The following is a 27,460-nucleotide window of genomic DNA, read 5'->3' as shown; positions in this document are numbered from 1 at the left end:
AAACATTCCTACAAAATATGACGCTTTTACCTGTGATTAAAACATCGGCTGGTTTCCTTTGATGTAGAAAACAATGTTCTTTTCATATTTGCAGCTGTCAAATTCCAATGTCTTTTACTAAAATGTTATAATAATAAGCTGATTTGCTAAGATTTTGTACTAAAATGTTAAAGACAGAATAAGGTATAAAGTTTTAGTTTGAAGTGCGTTTAAAAATAACTACTAGAAATAATGTGAGACTTTGCACCTTTAACCAACTGTTTTATTAAAATATGTATTGTTCAACATCCAGATAAGGAAAGAGAAAAGGGCATTTTATAACAATGAGAAATAGCTTGAATTTTGGTGTGAAAGATACTCACTTTAAAGCATTGTATTAAGGTTAGCATTAAAAACCCTTAGAAAGGTTACTATGTAGCTAATTAAAAAGCAAGGAGCTTTTAAAATGTAAAGGAATACTGTCCATCATGACACTTGAAATTTTTTTTCTAAATTTCATTTAAGATATAGGGTGAAATGAGTGTAAGTTTCTAATTCATAAGCAAAATTTTATATTTAAAAAAGAAGTCACAGCTGATTTCATTGAAGGTTACTCTGAGAGGAGAGGCAAATTAGAGGTATACTTTTGTTATTTATGTAATTATATAATTTTCCTTCTTCGAAATATTCCAAAGTAATAAACCTTAGAAATAAAAAGGATTTGTTAGTCATAAACTGACATGTAATTTTCTGTTATATTGACTTCTTGCTTTTACAGAATGTCTTTGTGTGCTGTAACATATGTGCAGAAAACATCAAAATATTGCTAATCTCAGAGACAAATAACTAAAATAAATCTGACTGTAGATTTTTGAAAGAATTTTAATAAAAGCCCAAGATATGATCCATTCTTCCCTAATATTATTTTTATTGTGCTGCTGGATGGGAGAAGTGATGGCCCCCACAACACCTATTTTTTGTGTTATTAAAAAATGGTTACGGGGTTGATAAGTGGCAACAATTTTCTTTTCTTTTATTGTCTTCTATTGAAAGACACCCATAAATGTTTTTTGACATGGTCAACTTAGTAGGAAATTATTAGGCATACTAGTACACTCCATTTTAAGACCTCTTCAATTGTCAATACTGAAGCTAGCTACTTGTTGACTATTAAAATGATCACAGAAAAATAGAGATTAGGACTTGGTGTTCAATACGTTTTTTGTTGTTAGAGTGTGAGAAGACTCTGGTAATATGTATTTGCTTTGATATTGTGATTAGATTTTCAATTTGTTGCATTTCCTCACAATGGAAAGCATTATTTAAATCTGTCTTCAATATTGTGGTTCTGAACCTCTGCATCTATAAAAGCTGTATAATTCTGATAATTTTGGTTGATATGTCATTACTTTATTTCATTTTATTATAAAAGAATATCAAAGGAATAAACACATGCAATACTTACACCTTAGCAAGAATGAATATGCAGATAAACATCTGGCACTGAAGAAAAGTCCATGAAAAATTTTTAAATTGTTTAATGCTTTTAAAAAACAAATTCACTGTAAAAATAAGTGTTTCTTGCAGAAACTGTTAAATTAAAATACACATTTTATGTAATATGTGTAATTTATATTTTATGGAATATGTGTAAAATTAAGAATGAATTGAAGAGAGCTTGATATGAATTTAGAAAGATCAATGAGTAAAGATGATAGGTAAATTAAAATACCTTCAGAATTGTTTGTAAAAAGAAGTAATGTACAGACCAAATTTTAAGACAGTTAATTGCAAATAAGTTACTATAAAATTCTATTACTTTATATGTTTTAAGTGGAAGAGTCAGAAACAAATTTTGATGAAATGAAAATAATACAGAAGATTTTGTTTGGAAAGTCATATTAAAGCTGATTTGCTCAAAGAATGTCATGCTTTTCCACTTAGGGCTAGCATTCAGTAAGATTCAGAAAGGAGAAAATCTTTCCTTGATATTCCTTCTGTTGCTCCTTCTTTAATACTCTCTTCTGGAGCAGCCTGCTCTGTTCCTAATTTAGAGTCTCATAGCCTTGGTACCTAAAAAGATAGACCCTTCCATTCAATGGCTCCTCCCATTCAATTGAACTTTTAAAATATACTCATCCCATTTTCCAGCACTTAGGGAATCTAATAAAAATAATCCACACTTACAGGAGAAGGCTACAGAGCTGTGACTTCCTAGCCAGGCCTCCCTTTCTCCTCCCAGTGGAATTTTAATATGTTCTCTCAGCAGACAGGGCCCAAAGGATTAGCTAAATGTTGGATCTCAAGTGAGGAGACTGATGCCATGGTAAATGGTTGGGGGAAGACTTTAGAGGGAGAGTGTTTTGTTAACCATTGCTCCTGCCTGTGGCATTTAAACACAGAATTTCTGAAAGTGTCTCATATGAAGGATCCATCCCAGTGATGTATCCATTTCTTTAAGATATTCCTGAAGAAATAAACACCTTTCTTGCAGCAGTTAAAAAAAATTATTGCACTACATTTTCAGGCAATTTTGATATTCCCATACACTTAGAAATTATTTAACATAATTAGTTTTTAATAGATGTATTTTAAAAGTCATTGAACACTCTGAATTTAATTCTTTGGATACTAAAAGCATATTTTTTACACTGTACAATAAATGCTACATAATTAGACTTTAAAATGCCCTTGTAAGTATCCTAAATTTCAGCTTAGAGTGTGCAAAACTTCTTTGTTTGCAAACAATAGAAAATGAGTTCAAACTAGCCTAGGCAAAAGAGATATTCTTTTATGTGTGAAAAGTGCAAGGACAACAACGTCAGGAATGGCTGGATCCAGGAGCTCACACAGGATTATCAGGAGTAGGTCTCATTTTTTTCATTCCTCAGCTCCTCTTTTCACTATGCTGTAAGCCGTCTCTAGTGGAAGCTCTCACGAAATTGTCAAGCTCCTACTGAGTTGATTCTTTCAGCAAACTGTGGGGAAAGAATGCCTTTCCCCAGTCACCACAGCAAAGTGTCAGATTTAGATCCGATGGGACTGAATTGGATCACATGAGCATAGCTGAACAATTACTGAACTTGGGCGCAGACAGCCTGCGTGACCATGCCTAGCTCACAGGCCCACTCCTGCACTGGGGGGCAGCTCCAGCTGCAGCACTTGGGCTCTCTGCTGAAAAGAGGGGCCTACTGATGTAGAAATTAAAATGCTTTCCCCAGAAGAAAGGACAAAAGCCTCAAAATTCTACTACAGAGTCACATATGGTCACATATTAAACAGTCATTTTTTCCCAACTTCTCCAAATTCCATAATTGTACAAAAATACAGTTTTAATTTAAAGGCAGATCTGATTGAAACATGAGTTTCAATTAAACTGAATTTTAAAATATTTTTCAACAGCTACTGTATGTTTGACAACTCCTCACAACATTTGCCTTCTAAAAGCTTATAATCCAGAGTGACTATTATTTTAATAATTGTGATGCAAATAAAATTTGTCAAGGACCATAAGAAGATACAGAGAATGCTCTATTAGAGTTCAGAAACTCATCCAGCATTTTTGCATTCCTGTTATTTGCCAGGCCATAAACTAGAGAATTTTGTAAGTGTTGTACATCTGATCACATACTTTCAGGGAGTTCTGGACAGTTTTGGAGGAAAGTTTTGTGGTAGTTTTCAGGGAAATCTAGCACTGGGAAGATGAGAAACATTGCAAGGGACAGGAAGGAAATATGTCAAGGCACAAAAACACAGAGTGTCAGAGAATTCCAAGGCAATGTGAATTCTCCAATTTTGTTAGAAGTATAGTAATAAGAGATAAGGCCAGAAAGATAGTGTGAGATCATAAATAGAGTAGACCTGGATATAAGTAACAGCAGGGTTTTTGAGCAGGGGAAATACATAATTGGATGTCCACATTTTTACATCTGGGTGGGTTGTCTATCTAGGGTCAGGATGTATTTGTTTCTTCCCTTTATCTCACTGTGAAGTGACATTCTCTTTGCAGAAGAGTTTGCAGTCAGTGGAGATATTTCTGTAAGGACAGGCACTGACTTACCTGTTCAGGGACCTGAGGTTCTTATTCAAGTTATGGTTATAACAATCTTTTTTTTCATTCGATGAAGGCCTTTTGTTTGTTTTGTTTGCTTTTAATTTAAGAATAGATGATATAGTGAGATGGTTCAAAATCAAAATAAAACCAAAACACAATGTTTTTAGATAAGCCATTTCTTATATTTTTGTTTCTATCTATCCCATTTATCCCCATCTTAATCCAACATAACCACTTTTCATATGTTTAATATATATATTTATACTTCACAGTTTATGTAAAAACCACATATATATGCACATCTATGTGTGTATGTATATAGCATAACTGCATGCACCTCTCCACTTCGCTTTTTTTCTTTCAGAAATATAGATTAGAGATATTTTATAACAAAACTAAGAAACTAATTCTCTTTTTTACAGCTGTATAATATTCCCCTATATGGAAATATCATACTTAATTTAACCAGTCTCCTGTAAAAAGAGTGATGGATGTTTTCAAGTTTTTCTAATTCAATGAATGTCTATGTAATTGTTTCTATTTGAAAATCAATCTATCTATCATCTATCTATCTATCTATCTATCTATCTATCTATCTATCACAAATTTCCAGAAATAACATTTATCAGACAAAGGATAAAATAATTTTGATAGTTGTTGCCAAACTATCCTTCATGTTATTTGTAACTTTTTGAACTTCCACCAGCACTTAATGAGAATGCTTGCAGAAGTTCCACTGCTTTTTCAAGGGATCGTGTTGCCAAGCTTTGCAGGTTTTGCCAGTCTCTAACAACTGCATCTCAACACAGTTTTATTGATATTTCTGCTATTATGGTTAAAACTGATCTTCTTTTAAAAGATTAAAGGTCGATTTGCTTTCCTTGTAAGAAAATGTATTCTTTCTCAGCTGTATAACTAAAGACCAAAACATTAGTGACTTTAGTGACACTCAAGCCTTGGAGTGAGATGTCAAAGGAAGCAAAGAACTAGAGATAGCATATATAAAATGCTGTATTCCTTTTCTTTTTTTTTTTTTGGGGGGGGGAAGGAGTCTTACTCTGTCACCCAAGCTGGAGTGCAGTGGTGCGATCTCGGCTCACTGCAAGCTCGGCCTCCCAGGTTCACGCCATTCTCCTGCCTCAGCCTCCTGTGTAGCTGGGACTACAGGCGCCCGCCACCACGCCCAGCTAATTTTTTTTTGTATTTTTAGTACAGTCGGGGTTTCACGGTGTTAGCCAGGATGGTGTCGATCTCCTGACCTCGTGATCTGCCCACCTTGACCTCCCAAGGTGCTGGGATTACAGGTGTGAGAGACCGCGCCCGGCCTAAATGCTGTATTCCTTTTCTAAAGCTTGAAATAGACAGTAGCTTAAAAGGGGGATAAAATATGAATGTTAAGTGAAGGAGGAGAAAAGGAATGAAAATAAAGGAACCCAACAAGGTCTCAGAGGAGACTAAGACAGATGGGTATAATCACTGGCTCAAGTAGATGAATTAACCTTAAACAGAGGAGAGAGCACTTTAATGAGCGTGAATGCAGACGAATTGGATATAAATAAGATTCAGTGAGGAGAGGAATTTGAGGGAATACATGCTTCACAATTTCTATCTTTGCTTAAATGGTAGGAAAGTTCATCTGACGAAAGTATTTTCTACATGTCAAAAACTAGACAGAATATCTTATTATAAAACTTATCCTTGTCAGTAACACACAATACAACTGTGGATTTTGCAAATTATTTTTTATCTTCCGCTGGTTATTAGTCCAATTCAATTCAACTCCATAAATAATTTTGAACTCTTAAGTAACTATGTTGTCCTAAGAATTGCTGGAGATACAAAGAATTAGGTATACTACTTAGCCAATGAAAACTGTTTAGTAGGTAAGAGGTACACAAAGATAAGTATCTAAATATCAATTATACATATAACTCCAGTGCCATAGAAATATTATAGAATATACCATTGACAGAATCCCAAAGGTCTTCATTTTGCCAAATCTAATAGCTATTTATGTATCTTTATATTATTCACTGTCTGAGCTGCATTTGATGCTATCGAACACTCCTTCCCTCTTGAAACTCTCTTTTCATTTGACTTCTGGGATATTTTTTTCTTCCAGTTTTCCTCCAAACTACCTGAATGCTCTTTCTGTATCCTTTGCTAACATTTTCTCATCATCCAGCTCTCTAAATGTTGGAATGTCCTGAGATCAGTCTTTGGATTTCTACTTGTCTTCTATGTTTATTCCTTTGTGATTTTATTTAGTTTCATGACCTTAAATGTTATCTCTGTACTAATTATATTTCGAGACCAAATCTTTTCTCTTAGCAGTAAAACTACAAACACAATTGCCCATTCATCATCTCCACTTGAATGTCTCATAGAGACATCAAAATGAGTATACAGTACTCAAAGTAAATCTCCTAATTACTGCCCGCCTGTCCCCCAACCCAGCCTGCTTCTTTCCTTTTTGCCTCCACCTTAGTTAATGACACCATATTCATCTCTCTTTTCAGGACAAGAGTCTAAGAATTATCCTTGATTCTACTCTTTCCCTACTACTTCCTACCCAAAGTTTCATCTAGTTTATCAGCAATAAGTAGAGCCTGTAAAATATAAACTTAGTTTTCATTATACTGTTCACGTGACTTTTCTCAATAATGGCCTTAAGGTGTTATATCTTTTTTTTTTCAGGCTAATATTTCTTTTATTTTTTATTTTTATTTATGACTTTTCTCAAAAAATCTTGCTAAACAGCACAACCTGACACTTGGATGAACATCAAACTTCAGATGAAAGCACACACACCAATTTACTCTCTGGTTTCAAGTTAGAGAGAATAACAAGAAGCATATGAAACAATGTTGATTTGTACATGTTTGAATTAATTCAAGAAGGTTGAAGAGGTGGCAATGTTTACAACCTTTTAGTCAGAATTTTTGTTGGGCCCCCCAGGTGACTCCTGTGCTGTAATTTGTTATTAAGTATCCTTTGAGGGCACGAAAACCGTTACGTCTTGCAATCCTTAAAAATATTAGTGAAGAAAAAGATATGGAAAAAGAAAATGTAATAAATAAAAAAACTCCTTTTATATTACATTTTATTTACAATTTGTTTTCTTTCAAATTGTTGCTATTATGTACTTGAATCCTTTTTTGAGGTTCTATTGATATATTTTTATACTTATAAGTGATTGGAAATCTTAGGCTTTTTTTTTTTTTTTTTTTTTTTGAGACGGAGTCTCTCTCTGTCGCCCAGGCTGGAGTGCAGTGGCGCGATCTCGGCTCACTGCAAGCTCCGCCTCCCGGGTTCATGCCATTCTCCTGCCTCAGCCTCTCCGAGTAGCTGGGACTACAGGCGCCCGCCACCACACCCGGCTAATTTTCTGTATTTTTTAATAGAGACGGGGTTTCACCGTGGTCTCGATCTCCTGACCTCGTGATCCGCCCGCCTCGGCCTCCCAAAGTGCTGGGATTACAAGCTTGAGCCACCGCGCCCGGCCCTTAGGCTCTTATTGAATAGCTTTATATTTCACGGGAATGAGTTAGACATTAAGCAAGAGGTATAGGTACATCAGAATATCTTGAATTCAATCACTTCTTTCCACTTCCACTGCTGTTATTGCAGGATTCTCCTGACTCTCCTCCCTGCTTCTATCTTCCCCACAATAGTCATTGTCCAAGGAGTAGACAGAGTGGCCATTTTAAGACTTCAACCATGCAAACTCTTTTACTATAATATCCCAAATGACTATCTATTATACTTCAAATCAAATTCCATCTCCTTTCATGATTTGCAAGGCCCTCCTTATCTCATTACTCTGCTTTTGTTTTCCTTCATATTAGTTTGGATATGGAATTTATTATTTATTTTTCAGTGTTTAGTGGCTATTTTCACCTTAGAATGTATGGTCCATGAGAGTATTGGCCTTGCCTGTCTTTTTACTACTAAATACCTAGAACCTAGAACAAACGGTAGGCGTATGATAACATCAATAAATATTTGTTTAGTGAAAGGATAAATGCCATAAAGATTCACTTTGGGCTATAGAATCAAGGAAGACCGTCTGGAGATGTGTGACTTTTCCTGGTCTAAAAAATAGGGTAATTTAGCAGAAGAGAAGCTAGAAATCTATTTCAAATAAATGACACTATATGTACTATATATATGGTACAGTTTCTGTAAGTTGGCAGTGATGAAAGGTTGGGTTCGAGTTCTGTATCCATTATATGCTTCTGAAAAATGGAGCAAATAACCCCCCAGCTGAAAACATATTGCCATAAACTGATGAGAAACAGCAACTACCTCTAAGTATTTAAATTTTAAGCAATTTTACTAAAACCATGGTATTAAAATTGACTAATTTTATGTTCACTTTAAATCCATTTCCTAAAAGAGTCAAAACAGGACATCTTTTTAAAAGAGCTATGGAAGGTAGAATGCTCAGGAAATTGGGTGCTGAGTCAAGGGAAACTTCTGTTTCTGTTCATTTATCTTTCTGCTTTAGTTAATTTCATGTTAGAATTTCAAAGACTAGAAACTGAGCAATGGAACCCAAATTCAGCTCTCTGCTAAATGCACTGGGGAAATCAAGTAATCTGAGCTTCTGTATAATACCACCTATTCATACTTTGATGGTTCTCCTAAAGTAGAACATTAAAGGAAAAAATGTATGGTGATTACCTCAGTGGTGTCTCAAGCACTGTGGTAAGTACTATACTTGTTACCAAAATAGACAATATTAACTTATTCTCAAGATGTTTACACTTGCTTGAGAAATTCATCAATATAAATTATTCGAGTGAGATTCTTAATAATTATCATCATAGCTATGACTTACTCTGTGTAGATTATGGGACAAGAATTTTCATGCATAATTGCATTTGGTATCCACAAAAATCATGTAAAGGAATTTGTATCCCCATTTTAAAGATAAGGAAGCTAAGGTTAAGAAATTAAATACGCAAATTTACAAAGCTTTTTGGTAGGCTGGGTCATGATTTGTAGATAGATCTGGGTAATGCAAAGTCCATGTTATTTTCAGTATGCCATGCTATAATTTTGAAGCCTGTTAAGGGTTAGCAGTTAAGCAATGCTGAACTTTATTCATGAGGCCCTAGAGTCTAAAAGGCTCTAAAAGAGTCCTACTTTGTTTGATGTCTAAAACAATGCCATCTGTAGGAAACCTGTTGTTTCTTCTCTGCATATATTGCCTAAGCAGAGGTGTTGTAAAACATGTGAGGAAGAAAATGTTCTTTTGCCTTGGTTTTTGCCATACCGCAGGTGTCTTTCCTATTTCTCTTTTTCTGGTCTCCACTGGATCCTCTGTCTCCCCCTGGCCCTTAATTCTCAAAAATTCCTTCTTAGATCCACCTATCCAATATGGTAGCAACTAGCACAAGTGACTATTGAGCACTTGAAGAAGGGCTAGTATGAATTAAGTGTAAAATAAACACCAGATTTTGAAGACATAGTACAAATAACGAAAATGTAAAATATTTAATTAATATTTTGGCATTTAATCATGCTCCATTGATTATATTTTGAAGTATTGGGTTAAATAAAATTATTAAAATTAATTTCACTTATTTAACTTTTCCAATGTGGCTACAGGAAATTTTTAAACTACATGTGTGGCTCATATTATATTTCTAATGGATGCCACGGCTCTAAACCATCTTCTTTTTGGTCTCTCTTTTGACGTTCTTATGATTTCAATTTCATCCCTCAAATACGGTCCTTAAATTTCTGTCTTTAGCCTTGGTGTCTCTGTCAAAATTGTTCCTTATTTCTAATTGTCACTTGATACTTCCTCTATGATGTCCCATCAGCAGGTTAAACCGATTTTGTCCCACATTAAATCCATGGCCTCTCCCAAGGGTTATTTTTGCCTTCCTTCCAATTTCGATTACATCTCTACTCCTGAAGTCATATTGTTAAGTGACATGATATCATCCATATCATGTATTCCATACCACTTATTCCATACATCCAATCAATTACCATACTCAAGCAGCATTTATTCCTTTCTTTCCATTTGCACGTATTGTCATGGTCACTATTGGTCATCTATTGAGTCTTATCTAGATTATGGCAAAGGAGTCTCATGCTTTTATATTGCTATTTCTCTTGCCTCTTTATTTTGCTTCTTATAAATGTATTTTAAGGCTTTAGGGTGATAGTTGGGTTTGAGTTAACTAATACAGGTAATAATGTCTATCATCTATTTATATTCTATTTAGAGTTTTAAAAGTCATTTTGCGTATGTTATTTTACTTGGTAATTCTAGAAAGCCAGTGAGAAAGTGGGAGCTTTTAGTAGACTTCATAGAAAAAGGCAATGAAGCATGGAGAAATTGAATTGTGGGAGGACACAGAAGAGCTAGAACACATTTCAGGTAGAGCCATTAAAACATACTTTTTCTCAAATTTTAGTCTGGAACTTTTTTCTTTCTTACAGAGATAGTAGTGGTATTAAAAGCACAAGCTGGGAAGTCAGAAAAAATAAAATTCAACTCTGGGCCCTACCACTTGCTAGATACTCTATGTTATTTTGGGCAAGTTACTTAATCTTTCTGAGTCTGCATTGGCTCATCTGTAAAATGGTGAGTTTCCTCCCAAGGAAAAAATATAAAATGATGTATGTAAAAATGTTTACCCTGCATGAGGCACATAGTAAATCACTTTAAAAAGGTTAATTGCAGTGGTAAGAGTAGCCGCAGTAATTGCTTTATCAGGTCTTGAATCAAAGAGCGACTTTTTTTTTCTTCACTATGATGTAAAAATCATGCTATGATATTTTGGTTTATTTCGATTCTAAGTATTATGATAAAATTACGAAACTCATCAAAAGCAATTTCTTGCTATTAGTTTCATTTTCTCAATACAGCTGTGTGGGGGAGTATAGTATAGCTGTGTGGGCAAAGGGAAGAACAGATAACTCTTTTCTTGTTTGTTTACCAATTTTTGGTTGATATGGTAATTTTCCTTCAAGCAGCTCAAGATGTACCCTCACTAAAAATACCCTTTAATTATGAAGAATTAATATTTATCACATAAAACAATTCAAAAACAGGTAGGCAGCCATTGACTCTTAGGCCTGAAATTAAAATGAAGCAAAGAAAAACGGCAAACACAAGGAGAGAAAAGAGTAGAGTTTTCTTCATGCACTTTTATTTTAAATCTAAATTTTTGCATGGAGTGGTAAGGTAGTAAGGTAGATAGTCCACAAGACAGATCTACTAGGGTCCTAGAAAAAAGAATCTGAGAAGGAAACATATAAAAGGAAACTAGGAAGTCCTGAGAGTGTGGGTTGCTAACCCAGTAAAGAAGTCTTTTGTCTTTTTGTTTCTTTCTTTTGTTTAATTTTCCTTTGGGGAAACCAACTCAGGATTCCATATATGTAGGTTGAATGAATATCCCAACTCAGTCCTAATTTTGAAAGCAATTGGTGTTAGCGCCTCCACTTAATGAGAGCAAGGTGTGGCAGAGGGGAACCCGTGTGCTGACAAAATGCTGGGGAAAGCAGCTACGGTGCTGTCCACAGAAAGCTTGCTGTATCCTATGGCCAGCTGGCCTTGAGCTTTAGGTTTGAAGTCTGGCATTAGCAAAGGGGATTAGCAAGTGGGCAGTAGGTTAAGGGTGGGAAACCAGCTTGACAAAAAACCTGGAGACCAGTCAGCATGGCAGCTGTGTAGAGCATACACACCCTGAAGCAGGGATGGGGGAAGGTGAAATGCAGTGATCTGACTTCTCCTGACCATGATGAGCTGTAAGGTGCATACATTTGGCAGCTTTAGATGTGGAGAGGTAAGCAGGAAACACAGGAATCCAACAACACTTGGGACTTGGAGTCACAGCCATTCTAATCTTGGTGGCAAACTTGCACATGCTGGAAATGCTCATGGCCCGGGGAGTTCGAGGCAGGGGATTTCAGACAGTGCTGAATGAATATACCAATTTCAGTCCTAATTCTGAAAGCAATTGGTATTAGGGCATTGAATTAATGAGAGTAAGGCATGGGACCAAGTGTCTATAATGTCCTAAGTACAATACAGAGCAACAACACTGACAAATACAGTGTCTGACTTCAAGGAGCCCAGTCAATTTGGGCAGAAGAGACACACAGCTCAAATAGAGAACAGAAACCAATATAAGGCAGGATATAATTATCTGCCAAAATATAATAGAAACAGTAGAGGAGGCAGAGAAAAGAGAGAGAGGAAAAGGGGAACTTGCTTAGCAAGAACAAAGAGCACAGCACAATATCCTACTCGTAACTAAGATCATGTTGAGAAAATTGTAAGAATAAACGAAGTAGTGTTAATGTTTGACGATCCTCTTTCTACAGCAGTAGTACAAATGCAAATGCAAATGCAGTCTCCTGGTTCTGCTCTTCATTTGCCATCTTACCAGCTTAGATTTAAAAATAATGAAATACTGAAAATAATATTGACTTCATATGCAGCACAATCACCATTCAACCCATACATCAGAGGAACAATGTTCCTAGGGGTGATTGACACTACGAGCCACAGTCAGGAATGTCTCCAGGCCAGTCGGGATATCTGTACAAGATAAGTGGGTAGGAGAGGACCTGTAGACAAGAGAATGTCTATATGATGCCTTGTCTATAGGATGTAGAAGCTGTCCACCCGCAGCTGTCTCTTACCATACACACCTGGATCAGTTTGCCACATTTTATGAATTTTCAAGAGAAGACATATAGACATACTTTTCTGTTTTTTTAAAAGTAACAACCCTCATTTTTCAATTGGAAATTGATTCAAAACGTTCCAAAACATTGTTCAGGCCCAACAACATATGTCTGTGGGTTGAATTTGGTTGGCAGTCTGCCGATTTTCCACCTCTTCTTGAATTTATAGCTGCTCCTAAAAAAACAGGAGCAGAGGGTAATGATTAGAGAGAACTGGAGTCCTCCAAATAACTTCTGTATATGCAATAAATCCTAATAAATGTTTAGAGACTGACTGGAGCATTAGATTATTCTGTGAAAAAAACATCCATTTATGTATAGCTTCTTCATTTAGGTCCTTGTTGTGTCTGTCTAGCTTGCATGACTGGGCTCATTTTCCTAAATTGAAAGAACAAACTTTCTTCTGCTGCCAACCCTCCCCAAAGCATTTTTTTTTAAAAAATCATTAAAAGATGTCTGTAAAAGTTTAACTTGACTAAGTCATAACAAATACTTTTGTCTTTGCATCGACTGTTATTTTTGAATCACATGATGTAGGTAGGGTATGGATCAGAATGTGTGGATGTACTGTTGTAAGGGAGATGAGAGAGAGGTTTTCATACCTTGTGTTGTGATAGTAACAGTGGCAACCATTTAAATACACATACATGTGTGCAAGCTCACACACACACAAAAATACACACAAGAAACCCACCAGTAAGTGCACAAGATGGGGAAATGTAGCTGGGGCTTGGTTGCATAACCCATTTCATCACATGTTTTCTCCTTTAATAGATTAGATTCTCTGTCTCAGACGCAGTTATAACAAAGGATATAAGTAAATAAAACAAGACAGAGAAGAAAAATGTTCAATGATTTTTAAATTAAATGGATAATTCTCCCAACTATTTAATATTCTAAATATTTATGCATTTTTTAATTTAATGTGTCCAAGCAAAAATCCTATATTTCACTTTGTGAAGCACCTAAATTTAGACAGAAATTTGGCTACACTGATTCAAATTACAGTAGCACTCAATTAACTGGAACCTGTTAGTTATATCACATCTGTAACCATCTCCTCTTCTGCCTCTCGCCTTGAGGGGAGAAGCCTGGGAACTATACTTTGAGGAAGAAAAAACAAACTAAACTTGTTTAAGTGGAGTATCTAGCCCCCCAGATAGCTCCTAGATTAAGATTCCTGAAAAGGCAGTTGAATCGCTTCAAGAGACTAAAGGTATCAAGAGAACCTTCTGTTATTCATCCTGGAAAGAAGAGGGTACATTTTAAGGTGTACAATGGACATGGTATATCGTATCTTTTATCTTCAAAGAAAAGGATTGAGAAACTCAGTAAAAATTTTCAATTTAAGTAATGTGAACTTGCAAATATTTTTTCACCATTTTGATCATCTGGACTTCTTGAAAGGAAGCCTGAGGATACATTATTTTGTGGAATATTTTTTTTTTCTCACACCAAACTTCCTTTGGTCTTTATCAAGGAGAACCATTTTCTTTTTCTTTTTTTTTTTTTTGTCCCTCAGACAATTACTTGAACCACCTCAGGGCTAAATCATCCACCTCTGGAAAAAGAAATAGAAAACCATCAAGACGCTGGGACCAACTTCACAGTAATAAGAGTACATGCTAAGCCATTCTATGCAGAACTTACTGCAAAAAGCAATGGAACTGAAATTGGATGGGCATTCCCATACACTATTTTTTTTTTAACTTTAAGTTCAGGGATATATGTGAAGGTTTGTTACATAGATAAACTTGTGTCAGGGGGATTGTTGTACAGATTATTTAATCACCCAGGTATTAAGCCTAGTACCCATTAGTTATTTTTCCTTATCCTCTCCCTCCTCCCACCCTCCAAACTCCAGTAGGCCCCAGTATGTATTGTTCTCCTCTATGTGTCCATGACTTCTCATGATTTAGTTCCCAGTTATAAGTGAGAACATGCAGTATTTGGTTTTCTGTTCCTGTGTTAGTTTGCTAAGGATAATGGCCTCCAGTTCCATCCATGAACCTGCAAAGGACATGATCTCATTCTTGTTATGACTGTATAGTATTCCGTAGTGTATATGTACCATATTTTCTTATCCAGTCTATTGTTGATGGGCATTTAGGTTAATTCTATGTCTTTGATACTGTGAATAGTTGCCTCAATGAATATACATATGCATAAAGGGATGATTTATATTCCTTTGGGAATATACCTAGTAATGGGATTGCTGGGTCGAATGGTATTTCTGTCCTTAGTTCTTTGAGAAATCTCCATACTGTCTTTTACAATGGTTAAACTAATTTGTACTCCCACCAACAGTGTACAAGCATTCCTTTTATGAACTATTTTTTAAGTGTTGAAATTGATGTTATTTTACTCACACTTACCAAGTTCATGATATAAATAAGCAAACAAAAATATAAAAGCATTCTTGCACTCAAAGTTGTGTATAGACCCAGATTGCCTAGGATCTCTTTGGATATTCTTTTATGCAAAAGAATTTATTTTCCAGCAATATTTATGACTGGATGTTGATCTGGTTGACAAAGTACCATATTTTAATTAGTCTTAAATAGAATATTTACAGCGTCGTTTTCATGCACCTATGTGTCTATTTATCTATTTACTTACCTACTTAGCTACATACTCATTTATCTCTCACTATTTCCAACTATTGCCCATACCCCTCCCCCTCACCAGCATATTCGAAAGTCAACTTTCATTCCCAGGAAAATTAATTAGAGCAGTAATATGAACAAAATGAAGATAGCAGCAATGGGCTGTAAAAATAAGACATTGTAGTAATGATTAACTATTTCAGAATAATGCACATATAAAATTAAAGGATAACTTACATAAACTTTTATAAAAATAACTTTTTAAAAAAGGGTGCAGCTGAATCCCTTAGGGGTTATGACCAAATATGCAATTTCTCAGCCTCTCCCTCATTCTCCTTAAATGGGAATATCTGTGGAAGATTCAGCTAAGTCTGCATATTTAATAAGCTCCACACATTGATCATTGAGAATTACTGCTTTATAGCTCTCTTTCTCTTTACTACCAGAAGCATGTGCACATCTGGAACTGGTTATTTGTGACCCTTACTCTCAGGTGAAACATTAACTTAATACAGACAATCTTTAATTCTAGTGGAATGGGGTTTTGTGGATTCAACAATAAATTATAATGAGTGATCTCATCTTTCGGTCTGGGCTTGTGATGTACAAATCAAGTGCATTCCCACCTTATTTACAAGTCCCAGCACTTCAATGGGTCACCTCTTCCTCACTGGACACTTGCTTTGTCCTTGACCACAACTTCCTTTGCTGGTAACCTGGTCATTCATTGCCTTACTCTCTTGCTAGGGTTGAGGTTCTACCTTTCTATTGCCAATCTCCTTTGTGGGTAATTGAGCTAGACCTGAACAAATAGCCGGAATTGAGAACTGTGCCACCTAGCAACAAACCTCCTAGTTGATAACAATCTGCAGATCTGAACTTCTCAGTATTCCCCACCCCGTCAGATTATCAATGACTGTTTCTACTCACTTGTTGTATAACTCTTCCTATTCAACTTGTATCCCCAGTTGCCAATATTTACCTAGATTGTGACCACAAATATATGCAATTGCTTGACACTGTCAGCACCTTTCAAACTGAACCTTTCGTCACCACGTGTGGCTGGGAGAGCTCTCCAGAAACTGGTCACTTCAGATGAAAAGCCAGTTCCTGATCCTTTCAGGAGAGACAACAGTCCTTCCAATTTATACATGTATAGGGGTGTGTGTGTGTGTGTATTATATATATATATAAAAATATATAATATATATAAATATATAATATATGTAACTTTATTTCCATATGAAATATATATATATAAATCACACCAAACACAAACATTATTTCCAGATGAATCATAGTTCTAAAAATAAATAAAAGCTGAAACAACTCATTTAGAGGAAATCATGGGGATAGTCTTTGTTGCCTTGAATTAGGCAAGGGTCTCTTAAGAGGGCAATAAAAGCACTAATCGTAAAAGGAAATAAATAATAAGTTAAACAATGTTAAAGTTAAGGACTTCTATTCATGAAAAGATGCCACTAAGAGAGTGAAAAAGCAACCCACACGTGGGAAATGATAACTATTGCAACATATATATTAAAAATAGACTTATGGTTATAATATACAAACAACTCCTATAAATCAGTAAGAAAAAGACAAACAACCTGATTTTAAAACCAAGCAAAAGTATTGCACAGGCACTTCACAAAAGAATATTGCATAGCAATCATCTTTACAAATAAGAGTTTGAGTAAAATAAGCCCAGCAAGAAAAAATAGACTCCTTAGGTTTTCATTGATATAAAGTTCAGATATAGAAGAATGATTAGCTTTAGTGGGGTGAGGTGGGTAGTGAGTGGAACAGAGCTGTGGGGGGATTCTGGAGTGCCGATAATATTGTGTTTCTTGGTTTGGCTGTAATTAGAAGAATGTGTTCAGTTTGTGACAATTCATTGAACTTTATATGCAAACATAGGCATGCACACACACACATACACACAAGCTATTTAAAATGTATTTGACTCATAAATAATTGAGCAAGAGAGAACTGATTTTTAAATGCATTAAAGGAGATATTCTGAAAACTTTTATTTTAATGATATAGTTATTGTCCTTCACAACAATAGACTATGACATTAGTGTCCCATCATTAGACATGCCCTTTTGGCACTGAAATTCAATCTAATAAATTCAGAGTTTAGAGATGAGCATTAGGGAAAGACTAATAGATACAACAGCAAATTTGCTAAATAAAACAAATGACAACCATATTTGACTGTTGTCAATTACTGATTACTGTTAATTACTGTCGAGTACTAATTATGCAATATGCAACTTCCACATATTTGAACCCTGGGCAGGCCAAGATAGAGATAGCCTGGCATAACTGCAACCAATGGGTGATTAGATTTAATCTGCCTGATAAAAAGACTTTGCAACTGAGTCAAGCACTTTAAGAAAGAAAGACAATAGAACAAGAAATCCCAGGAAACTGAGACAACCGCAGGTTAAAATTTACTTTTTGCACTTGATACTCTCCCAACAAGGATTAGAGAAGTAGCTTGTGCCAGCGAGGGTCTGAGACTCCATTTGTTTCCCCAGTGTTTTCTAACACTGTGGCTGCTGAGCAACTTGTTCTAGAGCTGATGTTTTCTCTTTAAGTGACATTTCATCATCAATGCCCTAAGATAGTCACCCTGTTTTCCCTTAATTGATACTTGTACGCAAAAGGCGGAACATCGCTCAGCATTTCTTGCTAGATTAGGTCAAAACTGACAGAGGAAACAGAGAGAAGATTGCATTACTTATGCCCCTTATGGCTCTCATCTGTATCTAAGAAGATTGCCATTTTATAAAATTTCTTATGCTCCCTAAATGTAATTACAGTGGCGCAGGCATTTTCTTCCTATTTGCTTTTCAATTTTTTACTACCTGCCCGATCATCAGAGGGAAATTCAGAAGCAGTTCCACTAATCTTAACTTTATTTTCCTTATATCTCTTTAATTAGATGCAATTGCACCCTAGGAACCTTTTCTTTAAATGCCTTATTTAGTTATTCCTTTTAAGTCTTTACCTTTCTTTTCATTTGATTGTTGACCAGAAGCATTGAACATGTACCTAGATGTTCAGAGTGAAGTACCCAAAATTCTGGAATATTTTTCCATATCACAGGGTGCTCTTTTCAGAAGATTAATGTTTACAAATAGATACTGTAATATTTATTCTGATTTCAAGTTAATTAAGAAGCATCCCACGAGCATGTTATGTATTTATTTCGCAGCCTCAGGGGTCAAGGATTCTTACTTGTGGATTTCTTTCCATCAAGTGTCTTAGAAAGGGGTTATACCTTAAACAAAATCATCAAATTTCCCTAGGATCTATAAGACAAAATCCCAATTCTTTAATAAAAATCACCAGGTTCTCCTAACGCAGCCTAATCAACCATAGCTTTCCCACTTAGCCACCAACACTGTATCATCTTGTGTGGATGTTCACTCCTCTTTTCCTTAAATCTTGTGATCTCAGCCTGCATTGCTCTTGATATCCCCTCTCTGCCTTTCAGAGTCCTGTTTATCATACAGCATCCAGGCCTCACATCACCTCCACCCTAAAATCATCTCCAGTCCCATTCTCCACTGCGCTCTGATCAGACTTCATGGTAGGCAAGCCTGCTTGTGCTTAACTCTACTGCAGGGTGCTTAATAACTTTGCAGAACCTGTGGAATGTGGCAAAGTCTATGTCTCAGAGTAGAGGCTCAATAAATATTTGAAGTGTAAAATCAGCTGCTTTGCTCCCAACAGGATGGAGTTTGAAAGGTTAAGAACCAATAAAGATCATGGTTGCCTACCACACACTTATTCTACTTTTAAAATATATTTTACTTGACATTTTCACCATTTAAGATGGCCATGTGCAGTGATAATAACTGTATTACAATTTACCATGCAGCAGACTTGTCAGACTTTGTCAGCAAATGCAGCAAATACTCCAGATTCCCTGCTGTAAGTTAAATAAATGCAAAAACTTATAATCACATTTCCTATATATAACACCTGCCCAAAGACAATGTTACCCAATGGGGTGGCTATGGTCACATTCCTTTACTGTGATCTTCCTTTCTCATTATATTCGACATTTTTGAAACTGAGTTTTATTGCACTCTCTCAGCTTACAGAGTGGTCAGGGAAATTAGACTTAATAGAGATGTAGAAGCCACAGGGAGAAAAGAAAAGGAAAGTGAACTGGAAGGAAACTGAAATTAAAATGTTATTTTGGTAAATGGCTGCTGTGGTGGAGACAACAAACAATTGCAATGCGAGTTAATTACTGACCTGTCAGGGAAGTGTGACGCGGAGGTTGTGGCACACATTACTGGAGCTACCACGACCACAACTCATTTCCACAGGGGAACAGACTTGTTCTATCACAGATCAACATAAGATCTTTCCAGGGGATAGAAATGAGTTTCTCAGAGAAATATTATTTGTCTGTGGAGTTGCCATGAGCTCTTAGCAGACCTGGAGAAACAGCTCCTCTAATACATGCAGAGCAGGGAATGGGGTCGTGTCACCAGAGAAAGTTTGTGCATGTTTAGGCAGAGGGGACCTTCGCTCCTCGTGGTGGATGTGCTAAATATACAGCTCCGTTGCCATGGAGTGAAAACCCAGGCTAACACTCATGAAATGGGAATTCCCTGGGTGTATGGCCATTGCTTGCCTCTGAGATTTTACTCACAAAACTCTCAGTGATAACCTATGTCTTGCAGAAGCATCCTTCTTTTTAGGGAAAAATATCAAGTACCTAACAAAATCTGAAACTCAAGGAGACTATTCTCAAAGCAAAAATCCCTGCAAATTCTAAGATTGTGATAAATTTGATCGTTTTTTAATGAGAAGAAGACATAGGGCTATTGGGAAATAGAAATATGGTATTTGTCACCCTAAAAAATTATATGAATCTCCAAGCATACTTTAATATTAGCCTCAGAACACATAAGAAACATTCTTTTCTTTCTGCCTCTAACATCGTAAAATATCCATAGTTTATTTACTCTAAGAAATATTAGCAAGGGTGAGTTACACATTTTTAAAGTAAGAAAATTGGTCAAAGACATTTTCTTACTGACAATGCTTTGCCAGGCTACATACACTGGCATAAACTAGGTTCCATATTTGTTTTTCATTTATACATTCAACGGACATTTAAGTCTCTATTGTTTTGTCAGGAAGCACAGGAACATTTATAAATGATTAAACAGAAAGACTTGCATGATATATACCTAATGTGGCTACACTGTGATCATTTTATCTGCCAGATTTTCTTTACATTTGTTGTTACTTTTTCTTTCCATACACAATGTCCACTTGATTTGGGGGTCTATGGTGAAATCAAGGATGCTGGCGGGTGTGGGCCCTGAGTGCCATCTTAGAGTTATTCTGAACAGAATGTGACACCTGGGGATGGTGTTCAGTATACCCAAGCCTACATTTTCTCTGCTCAGCAGCATAAAGATTATATCATAGTGCCTATCCAGTTTTTCCCAGCTCAAAAATTTCTTAATTTATTTTTACTTTTAATGCTGTTGATTTGAAAGAGATGTCAAAAATACACATTCTAACTCAAAAGGGCAGGCTGCTGAGCCTTAGTGTAGTTAACAGAATGCAACAAATAATTGGGAGAGCAGCTATGAAATTTATGATTAGATGAAATATCATGTTCACTCCTATTTGCAGTATGAGTAGGGAAATCAAGCCCAGAAGCCCAGGACACCATCGAACCACGTTGTCTGAGCAGAGCCAAAGTTCGTGTTGCTCTTATGAAGTGCGTTCTCATTACTGCTTCCTGTTTTTAAACAGGATTGAAAGGAGAACTAGTGCAATATCACAAGGTATTCTTGCTCTTCTGTTAGTGCACGTACAATCAGGAAGTCTAGAGAAATAGTGAAGCCAGTCTTCAGTGATTTACATTTCAATTTCTAACTCAGGGATATTTATTTGGAGAGTTTAGTAAAATCAATGGATATCTCAAACACGTGCAAAATGAGCCAGTTCTTCAATATTTTCATTAGTCATTCACCAGTGCTCTGTATGCCTCCTGTTAAGAACATAAACACACAAGGCATCAATGTTTTCTCTAACAAAATTTAATAGTAACAATAATGATGATGACACGAGTGGGTGACGTGTTCTAGGAAGAACAAGGGGAATACTGAAGAGGCACATAGATCAAGCAAAACCTAAACTGAATACGACTTGAAGTTAATAAGCCTGATGTTACTAAATTACATAGAAATAAGAATAAGCAAATATTATTGATTGTACAATCTACCAAATCTAGAAAATTGAAGGTCAGTGAGGAATGAAAATGTGGGTGGAACAACAGAATATAAGATTCCTGTGAATATTTCTGGAATAATAATACAGAAAGACTCACAAAACTGGAGTTCCTCGTTCTCTTTGAGAGAACACCCTGCAATTAATACAGATATTCCTGGAAGAACAACCGCTCCTAGGTTCTGGAAGCCAAGTCAAGTTGGACTCTGGGGTGTGAGGGTTTCTTTTGAGTCGATGTTGAGCAGGCTTTGCAATGGAGTTTCTTCCCTAGAACCTTATTTCATAAAGGCTAAAAAATAAGACCACCATGGAAGGGACGCTGCATCATACAGCTCTAGGAGGCACCATTTTCTAGAATACAATGTTAATGTCCCATCCCAGTCACAAATACGACCACCTCTGAATTTATGTAAGGGCATAAATAGAGTGGACTTGATCAATGCTCTTCTACTCTAAGATAGTTCTTTCATGTAGCCAGAAGAGTTTCCAGTTTGAGATTCAGTTAAATGCTTCCTTGAGAGTTAAGGGAAAGTCTGACTGATATAACGTCGTGTTAGCTAGTCTAATCATCCCCCTCCCATATACATCTAAGTGATTCATAGGTAAGAAAGAATGGATGATGGAAATTTTTATAAATTTTGGACTCTGCAGTTAGATTAAGCCTAAGTGAATGCTGCAGTGGGTGCTCTGGCAGCTGAAATATGAAAAGGATTATAGAGTGTCTACTAGAGAAAAAACTGTTAGGATGTAGGCAGGGGGAAACTGGGGAGTTGAAAGGGAATAAAGGAAGGGCTCTAAGCGGGACCCCAAAACAACTTGCAAAATATGGCCTAGAAACAGCCCTGTCTGCTTGGAATGAGAGGCTCCTAATGGGATGAATGAGAGGAAATCATCTCTGAACCCACAAGTCCAGCAGTCACAGGTCCCACAGCCACTGGCACAGCTGTCGTTATCATCCTGTTAGATTTCCATCCTCAACCGTCCTCCTTCTGTCCTGCAGCAGGGCTCTGCTTCCCTCTCAATTCATCTCCATTCTCAATTCATCCACAAAAAAACGTTGTGTGTCATGTACATCCGGGACAACACACATTCTCTTCCTCAGAGTGTCTAGAATACCAGCCCCTCTGGTACTGTTTGGGTTAGAAGGGATGGGACTCTCAGTCAATCATTCAGCCAGATGAAAGATAAGCGAGATGATCAGATATCCCCACAGAGAGGTCAAATGCTACCTGCTCTATGAAATCCATTGTTTCTTTCTTTCTTTGAACCTCCCTGGTACTTTATGTCCTTTCATGACATATTTCAATACCTACCTTATAATATCCCAGGTATCTGCACACCTTTGCATTGCCAAATCCTTTGCCAGAAATGTCCAACCTGCACTGACTTAGCTCTGGTGTAATCTGATCTTCTCTTGCAGACTTCCTCTCTCTCCACCTCCCACTTCCACCTGAGTTTAATGCCATTGCTCCTCTCCCCACCTGGGCACTGCCCTATTCTTAGTTAATTATTGATTGTTTCTCTATTGCCCTCACCAAACTCTGGGGCCCTTGATAAACAAAGATTATCTCTAGTCTCTAAAATGGTGCCTGTCACTTAGGAGAATCTCAATAAAGGTCGAAGGGGTATATGTATGTTTTCTATTGATAGAAATCTTTAAGATGAGGTTTTGTGTCATTTTTCTCTATCTTCCCAGAGCAATATAGTGGTCTGAAAAATTAGAAATCCCCAAATATTCAACAATAGAAGAACAGTTATGAGATAGCATCAAGTCAATGACCTTGCAGAGCAAAGTACATGGGAAGCAGAATAAAGAGAACAAACTGAGTGGAGGGGGTGTCAACAAAATGTAACGACAGGGTCAGATGGAAAAGGAAGTGAGGGCTGGAGGCGAGACAGTGAGCCAATTGAGAGAAATAACATTAACATTGTGGTAGAGAGAGAGATCCGCCTGATGGAAAGATCTAAGAAAACAAAATCTTGAAAGTATTTTCTGCAGCCTGTCCCCATGAAAACAGAGGTGGGGAAGCCAGATAAAAGGCTTTGTAATGAATCCAGCCTTTTGACAGTAGCATATCACTAGGCAAATTATGGTTTGATTGTGAAATCAATATAGGAATGCAAATTTTGATTTGACACTGAAATTTGTCCAGCGTCTGAGGAAGCCACATGTCCTATAAATGGTGTACGATTGGGCTATGTAAACACCATGGCTAGATGCTCTTGGCCAGAAGAGAGTGGCTTCAGCCTGAGTGATTTCACCCACCAATATTACAAACACACTGCCCTTAGAGTTTGAATCTATTGAATAATGTGGGAAATCAACCCTTGAATGCACTCAGAGGAGAAAATATTTTTCTAGAAAAATATATGATTTTCTTCTTAATAGATACCTCAAATTTTTATTTCATACTTATTGAAAAAAACGCTTGCATTCTTAATTAGATAATTTTGAATAATACATTACTCATGTAAGCATATAAAAAGGAAAATAAGAGCAAAATAAATTGGCTAAGCAATTACTAAAACAACTTTTCTATAAACATCTTCGTGAGTTATAACTGAGGAATCATAAAGTGCAAGTGTTTAAAGTATACAATTTGTTCATTTTTAATACGTGTAAATGCCTATGAAACCATCACCACAATCAAGATAACAGACATATCCATCATCGCCAAAAGTTTGCTCAATGTGATCCATACTTGCCTCTATCCTTTCCCTAAGGAATTACTGATCAGCTTTCTGTTAGCATACCTGAGTTTGCATTTTTGAGAATATTATATAAATGAAATTATATAATAAATCTTCTTCTTCTTCTTCTTCTTCTTCTTCTTCTTCTTCTTCTTCTTCTTCTTCTTCTTCTTCTTCTTCTTCTTCCTCTTCCTCCTCCTCCTCCTCCTCCTCCTCTCCTCCTCCTCTTCCTCTTCTTTTTTTTCGGTTTCTTTCACTCAGCAGAATAAATTTGCAATTCATCCATGTGGTTTTATGCATCAATGGTCTGTTCCTTTTTATTGTTTATTGTTTTCATTGCGTAAACTAAAATGTGTCTACCTATTCACCTGTTGATAGACATATGGGTCTTCTTTTGGGAATAAAATACCTGCTCCTCCACCTCTTTCTGCCTGCCTGTTTTACTGGAAAAATTGTGAGTCTCTCTGATCCTTATTATTTTTTCTCTATAAAAATATGGGTTTAATGGCTATTTTATAGGAGTTTTTTGAGAATCAACCATTGAGCACATTGCTTAGCACATAGTAGATACTAAGTATTAGCTTCTTTTCTAAGTTGTCATTTAATTGCCTTACTGGTATTTATTGTAAAGTAACAATTTTCCTCCTATCAAAATATTACCTTTTCTGTTCATATTCGTGTCTGCCTGCTTGGCCATTAGAATGAATGATTCTAGCCTCATTGTCCAACATTGGGGTAGCTATACACTTGCCTCCTTAAAACGTGATTCTTCTTTTGGATTACATTCACTCCCATAACTGACTAGTCACAGTTTTGCTCACTGTACACAGTGCTCAGAGCCCCCTATAGGATGTCTATTAGGTTAGACTTGGAGACAAGAATCAGACAAGAAGAGGGCTGTTTCCAGAAAATGAGAAGATGTGTTTGTATTGCAACCATTCTGTTTGTAATGAGATGTTGTGTTCACTTGAGGAACTTTTGGGGAGGGACATTTGAAGAGGATTATGGATGAGGGACTCAGCTAAAGCTCTACCAGTCCACCCTCTGGTGCTGCCACAGTTTAGTTCTCTTTGTTTTCTTCCTCCAAATTCTATTTTTTCTCATTGCTGCTCCTTTAAAGTGTGTCCATACTAAATTTTCTTGCCTAAATCAGACTCCTTCTATTAAAATAAATGGTGCTGATTTTTTTTCTTTATATTCTTTATAAATACGATGTCCAACTAAGCTAGCAAATCTAGTTCAGTTGGCAGATGGCAGTGGATGAAGGAATTTTAATTTCCCCCTGTGAGTATTGTGAGTGGGGGTAGGGCCTCTGAGGTCTGTTTTGCTCTGACACCAATTTTACTCACTTAAATTTGACTTTATTCATAGAGATTTTTGTTCACCAAGAACGGGTGCTGATGGTAGCATGTAGAGGTAAAGTGGGTAATAGACCAGTGAAGTTGTGGATTAAAAAGCATATATCCTCAAGACGATTGGTTGGCAATACCATTTCTATATAAGGAAAACTGTATCTCATTGCTGTTAGGAGTTTCTTAATAGAATTAAGAAACAGTCTATCTTTGTGCTACCTATAAACTTCTGAAGTCCTCTGTTATGTATGGTGCTATCCACATGTAAAGGTCCCAACTGACAAAATAACTTACAAAGGAACTACTTTTTTCTTCACTACTCAGAGAGGTGAAGACTCTTGTTTATCAACTTTTAATATCCTAATGATTATTAGGGACACTCCATCAAGAGTTTTCATGGAAAAGCGTGTGTTTAGAATAACATAATACATTTTATATTTTATCAGGATAGCACTATAATATGCAGAAATCTACAAATTCTGATACTTCTGTGGAAACACTGAATTCTACACACCAAGGCACAGGAGCTGTGCAAATGAGAATCAAAAATGCCAACAGCCACCATGACAGGCTCAGCCAAAGTAAATCCATGATCCTCACCGATGTCGGGAAGGTCACTGAACCTGTAAGTCAAATACCCCAAATATCCCAAGTTCCTTGTCATACAGAATTTTGTAAAAGAAAAAAAAAAGGTAATTAGTCTTGTTTTATTTGTTTTCCTAATGTGCATGAGAAAACTGTTTTTGTAATGCATTTTATCTTGCATACTTATAGTCATAATAATATCCCCAGTTGCGAGAGAAGAGCTGGGCTTAATCCAGAGTGATAAAGTGGATTTGGAGCTAGACTGAAGAGCACCTTTGACTCATTTTAAGGGCCTCTACTATCATGCTTCAGTGTCATAAAAATAATGAGGTTATGCTAGCATGTGGTGTTTGTACTTCCAAATACAGTACATCACTTTGAAAAGCCAGAGGCTAAAATTAGCTAAGAATGAATTGAGGAAAAAAATCTTAAAAAAAATTGTGAAAATCTCTTCCTTAAAATCTCCCAATAATATACGATCCTGGAAATTATGATTTGATTTGGAGTGGGCTTAAAGGATTGAAATGCTGTGGCTATTTAAGGTTTGGAGAGGAAGCCATTTTGTCTTGATAATGTGTCATTAGGAAGATTTGAAATAAAATAGTTAGAGATGAACTCTACTGCCAATTGTGTCGCTGGCCCTGCACGCATCCTGAGCCACTAAACCCACTGATTGCGATGAGTCTCCTCTGGTTAATTTTCTTCCATAATGGTGGTAACTTGCAGCTGAGGCCATAGGATGTTACAAAATTATTTATGCAATGTTAGCCACTCTTTTGGACCCCAGATCTATTTTGTTTCTCACAGTGAGAGCAAGAGCGAGGAGAAATAGGTTAGCTGGGGACAGGCTGAGTTCCAGTCACCCTGCAGAAACATGTGAGCTATTAATTGAGTGTTCTGTTAATATCATAGGGGCCTATGAAATATTCAGCTTCCTAACTGAGTTATTAAATGAGATAAACTTGCTGAGTAGCATGTTACCGATTGTATTTATTCCCCATTTTTCACTCAAAAAATTAACCCACAGCAATCTCAGGAGTTTGAGAAATATGTGATTTTAATCATTCTTTCCTCAGGTGTTGTAGACAAATTTAGCATGAGGAAGCCAGTGATTATATTTGGTGAGTGAAAGCTACATCCTTAGATAAAGTAACTAATGAGATATGCATTTTCCTTTATTTACTTTCTCATTTAAAAGT

At 36.4% G+C, this 27,460-nt stretch overlaps 1 protein-coding gene across 1 annotated transcript in view; it reads left to right on the top strand.

Annotated features, from left to right (window-relative positions):
• ARHGAP15 (Rho GTPase activating protein 15) overlaps positions 1-27,460 on the top strand; it is a 638,539-nt gene that overhangs the window by 224 nt on the left and 610,855 nt on the right. The window contains exon 2 of the mRNA XM_030801219.1: positions 26,123-26,301. Coding sequence (XP_030657079.1) covers positions 26,137-26,301 — 165 coding nt within the window. The 5' untranslated portion in view covers positions 26,123-26,136. The remainder of the gene's footprint in view (positions 1-26,122; positions 26,302-27,460) is intronic.

Source organism: Nomascus leucogenys, chromosome 20 (genome assembly GCF_006542625.1).
Source record: "Nomascus leucogenys isolate Asia chromosome 20, Asia_NLE_v1, whole genome shotgun sequence".
Lineage (NCBI taxonomy): Eukaryota > Metazoa > Chordata > Mammalia > Primates > Hylobatidae > Nomascus > Nomascus leucogenys.
The sequence above is the reverse complement of the archived record's forward strand: the minus strand, read 5'-3'. Positions and strand labels throughout refer to the sequence as shown.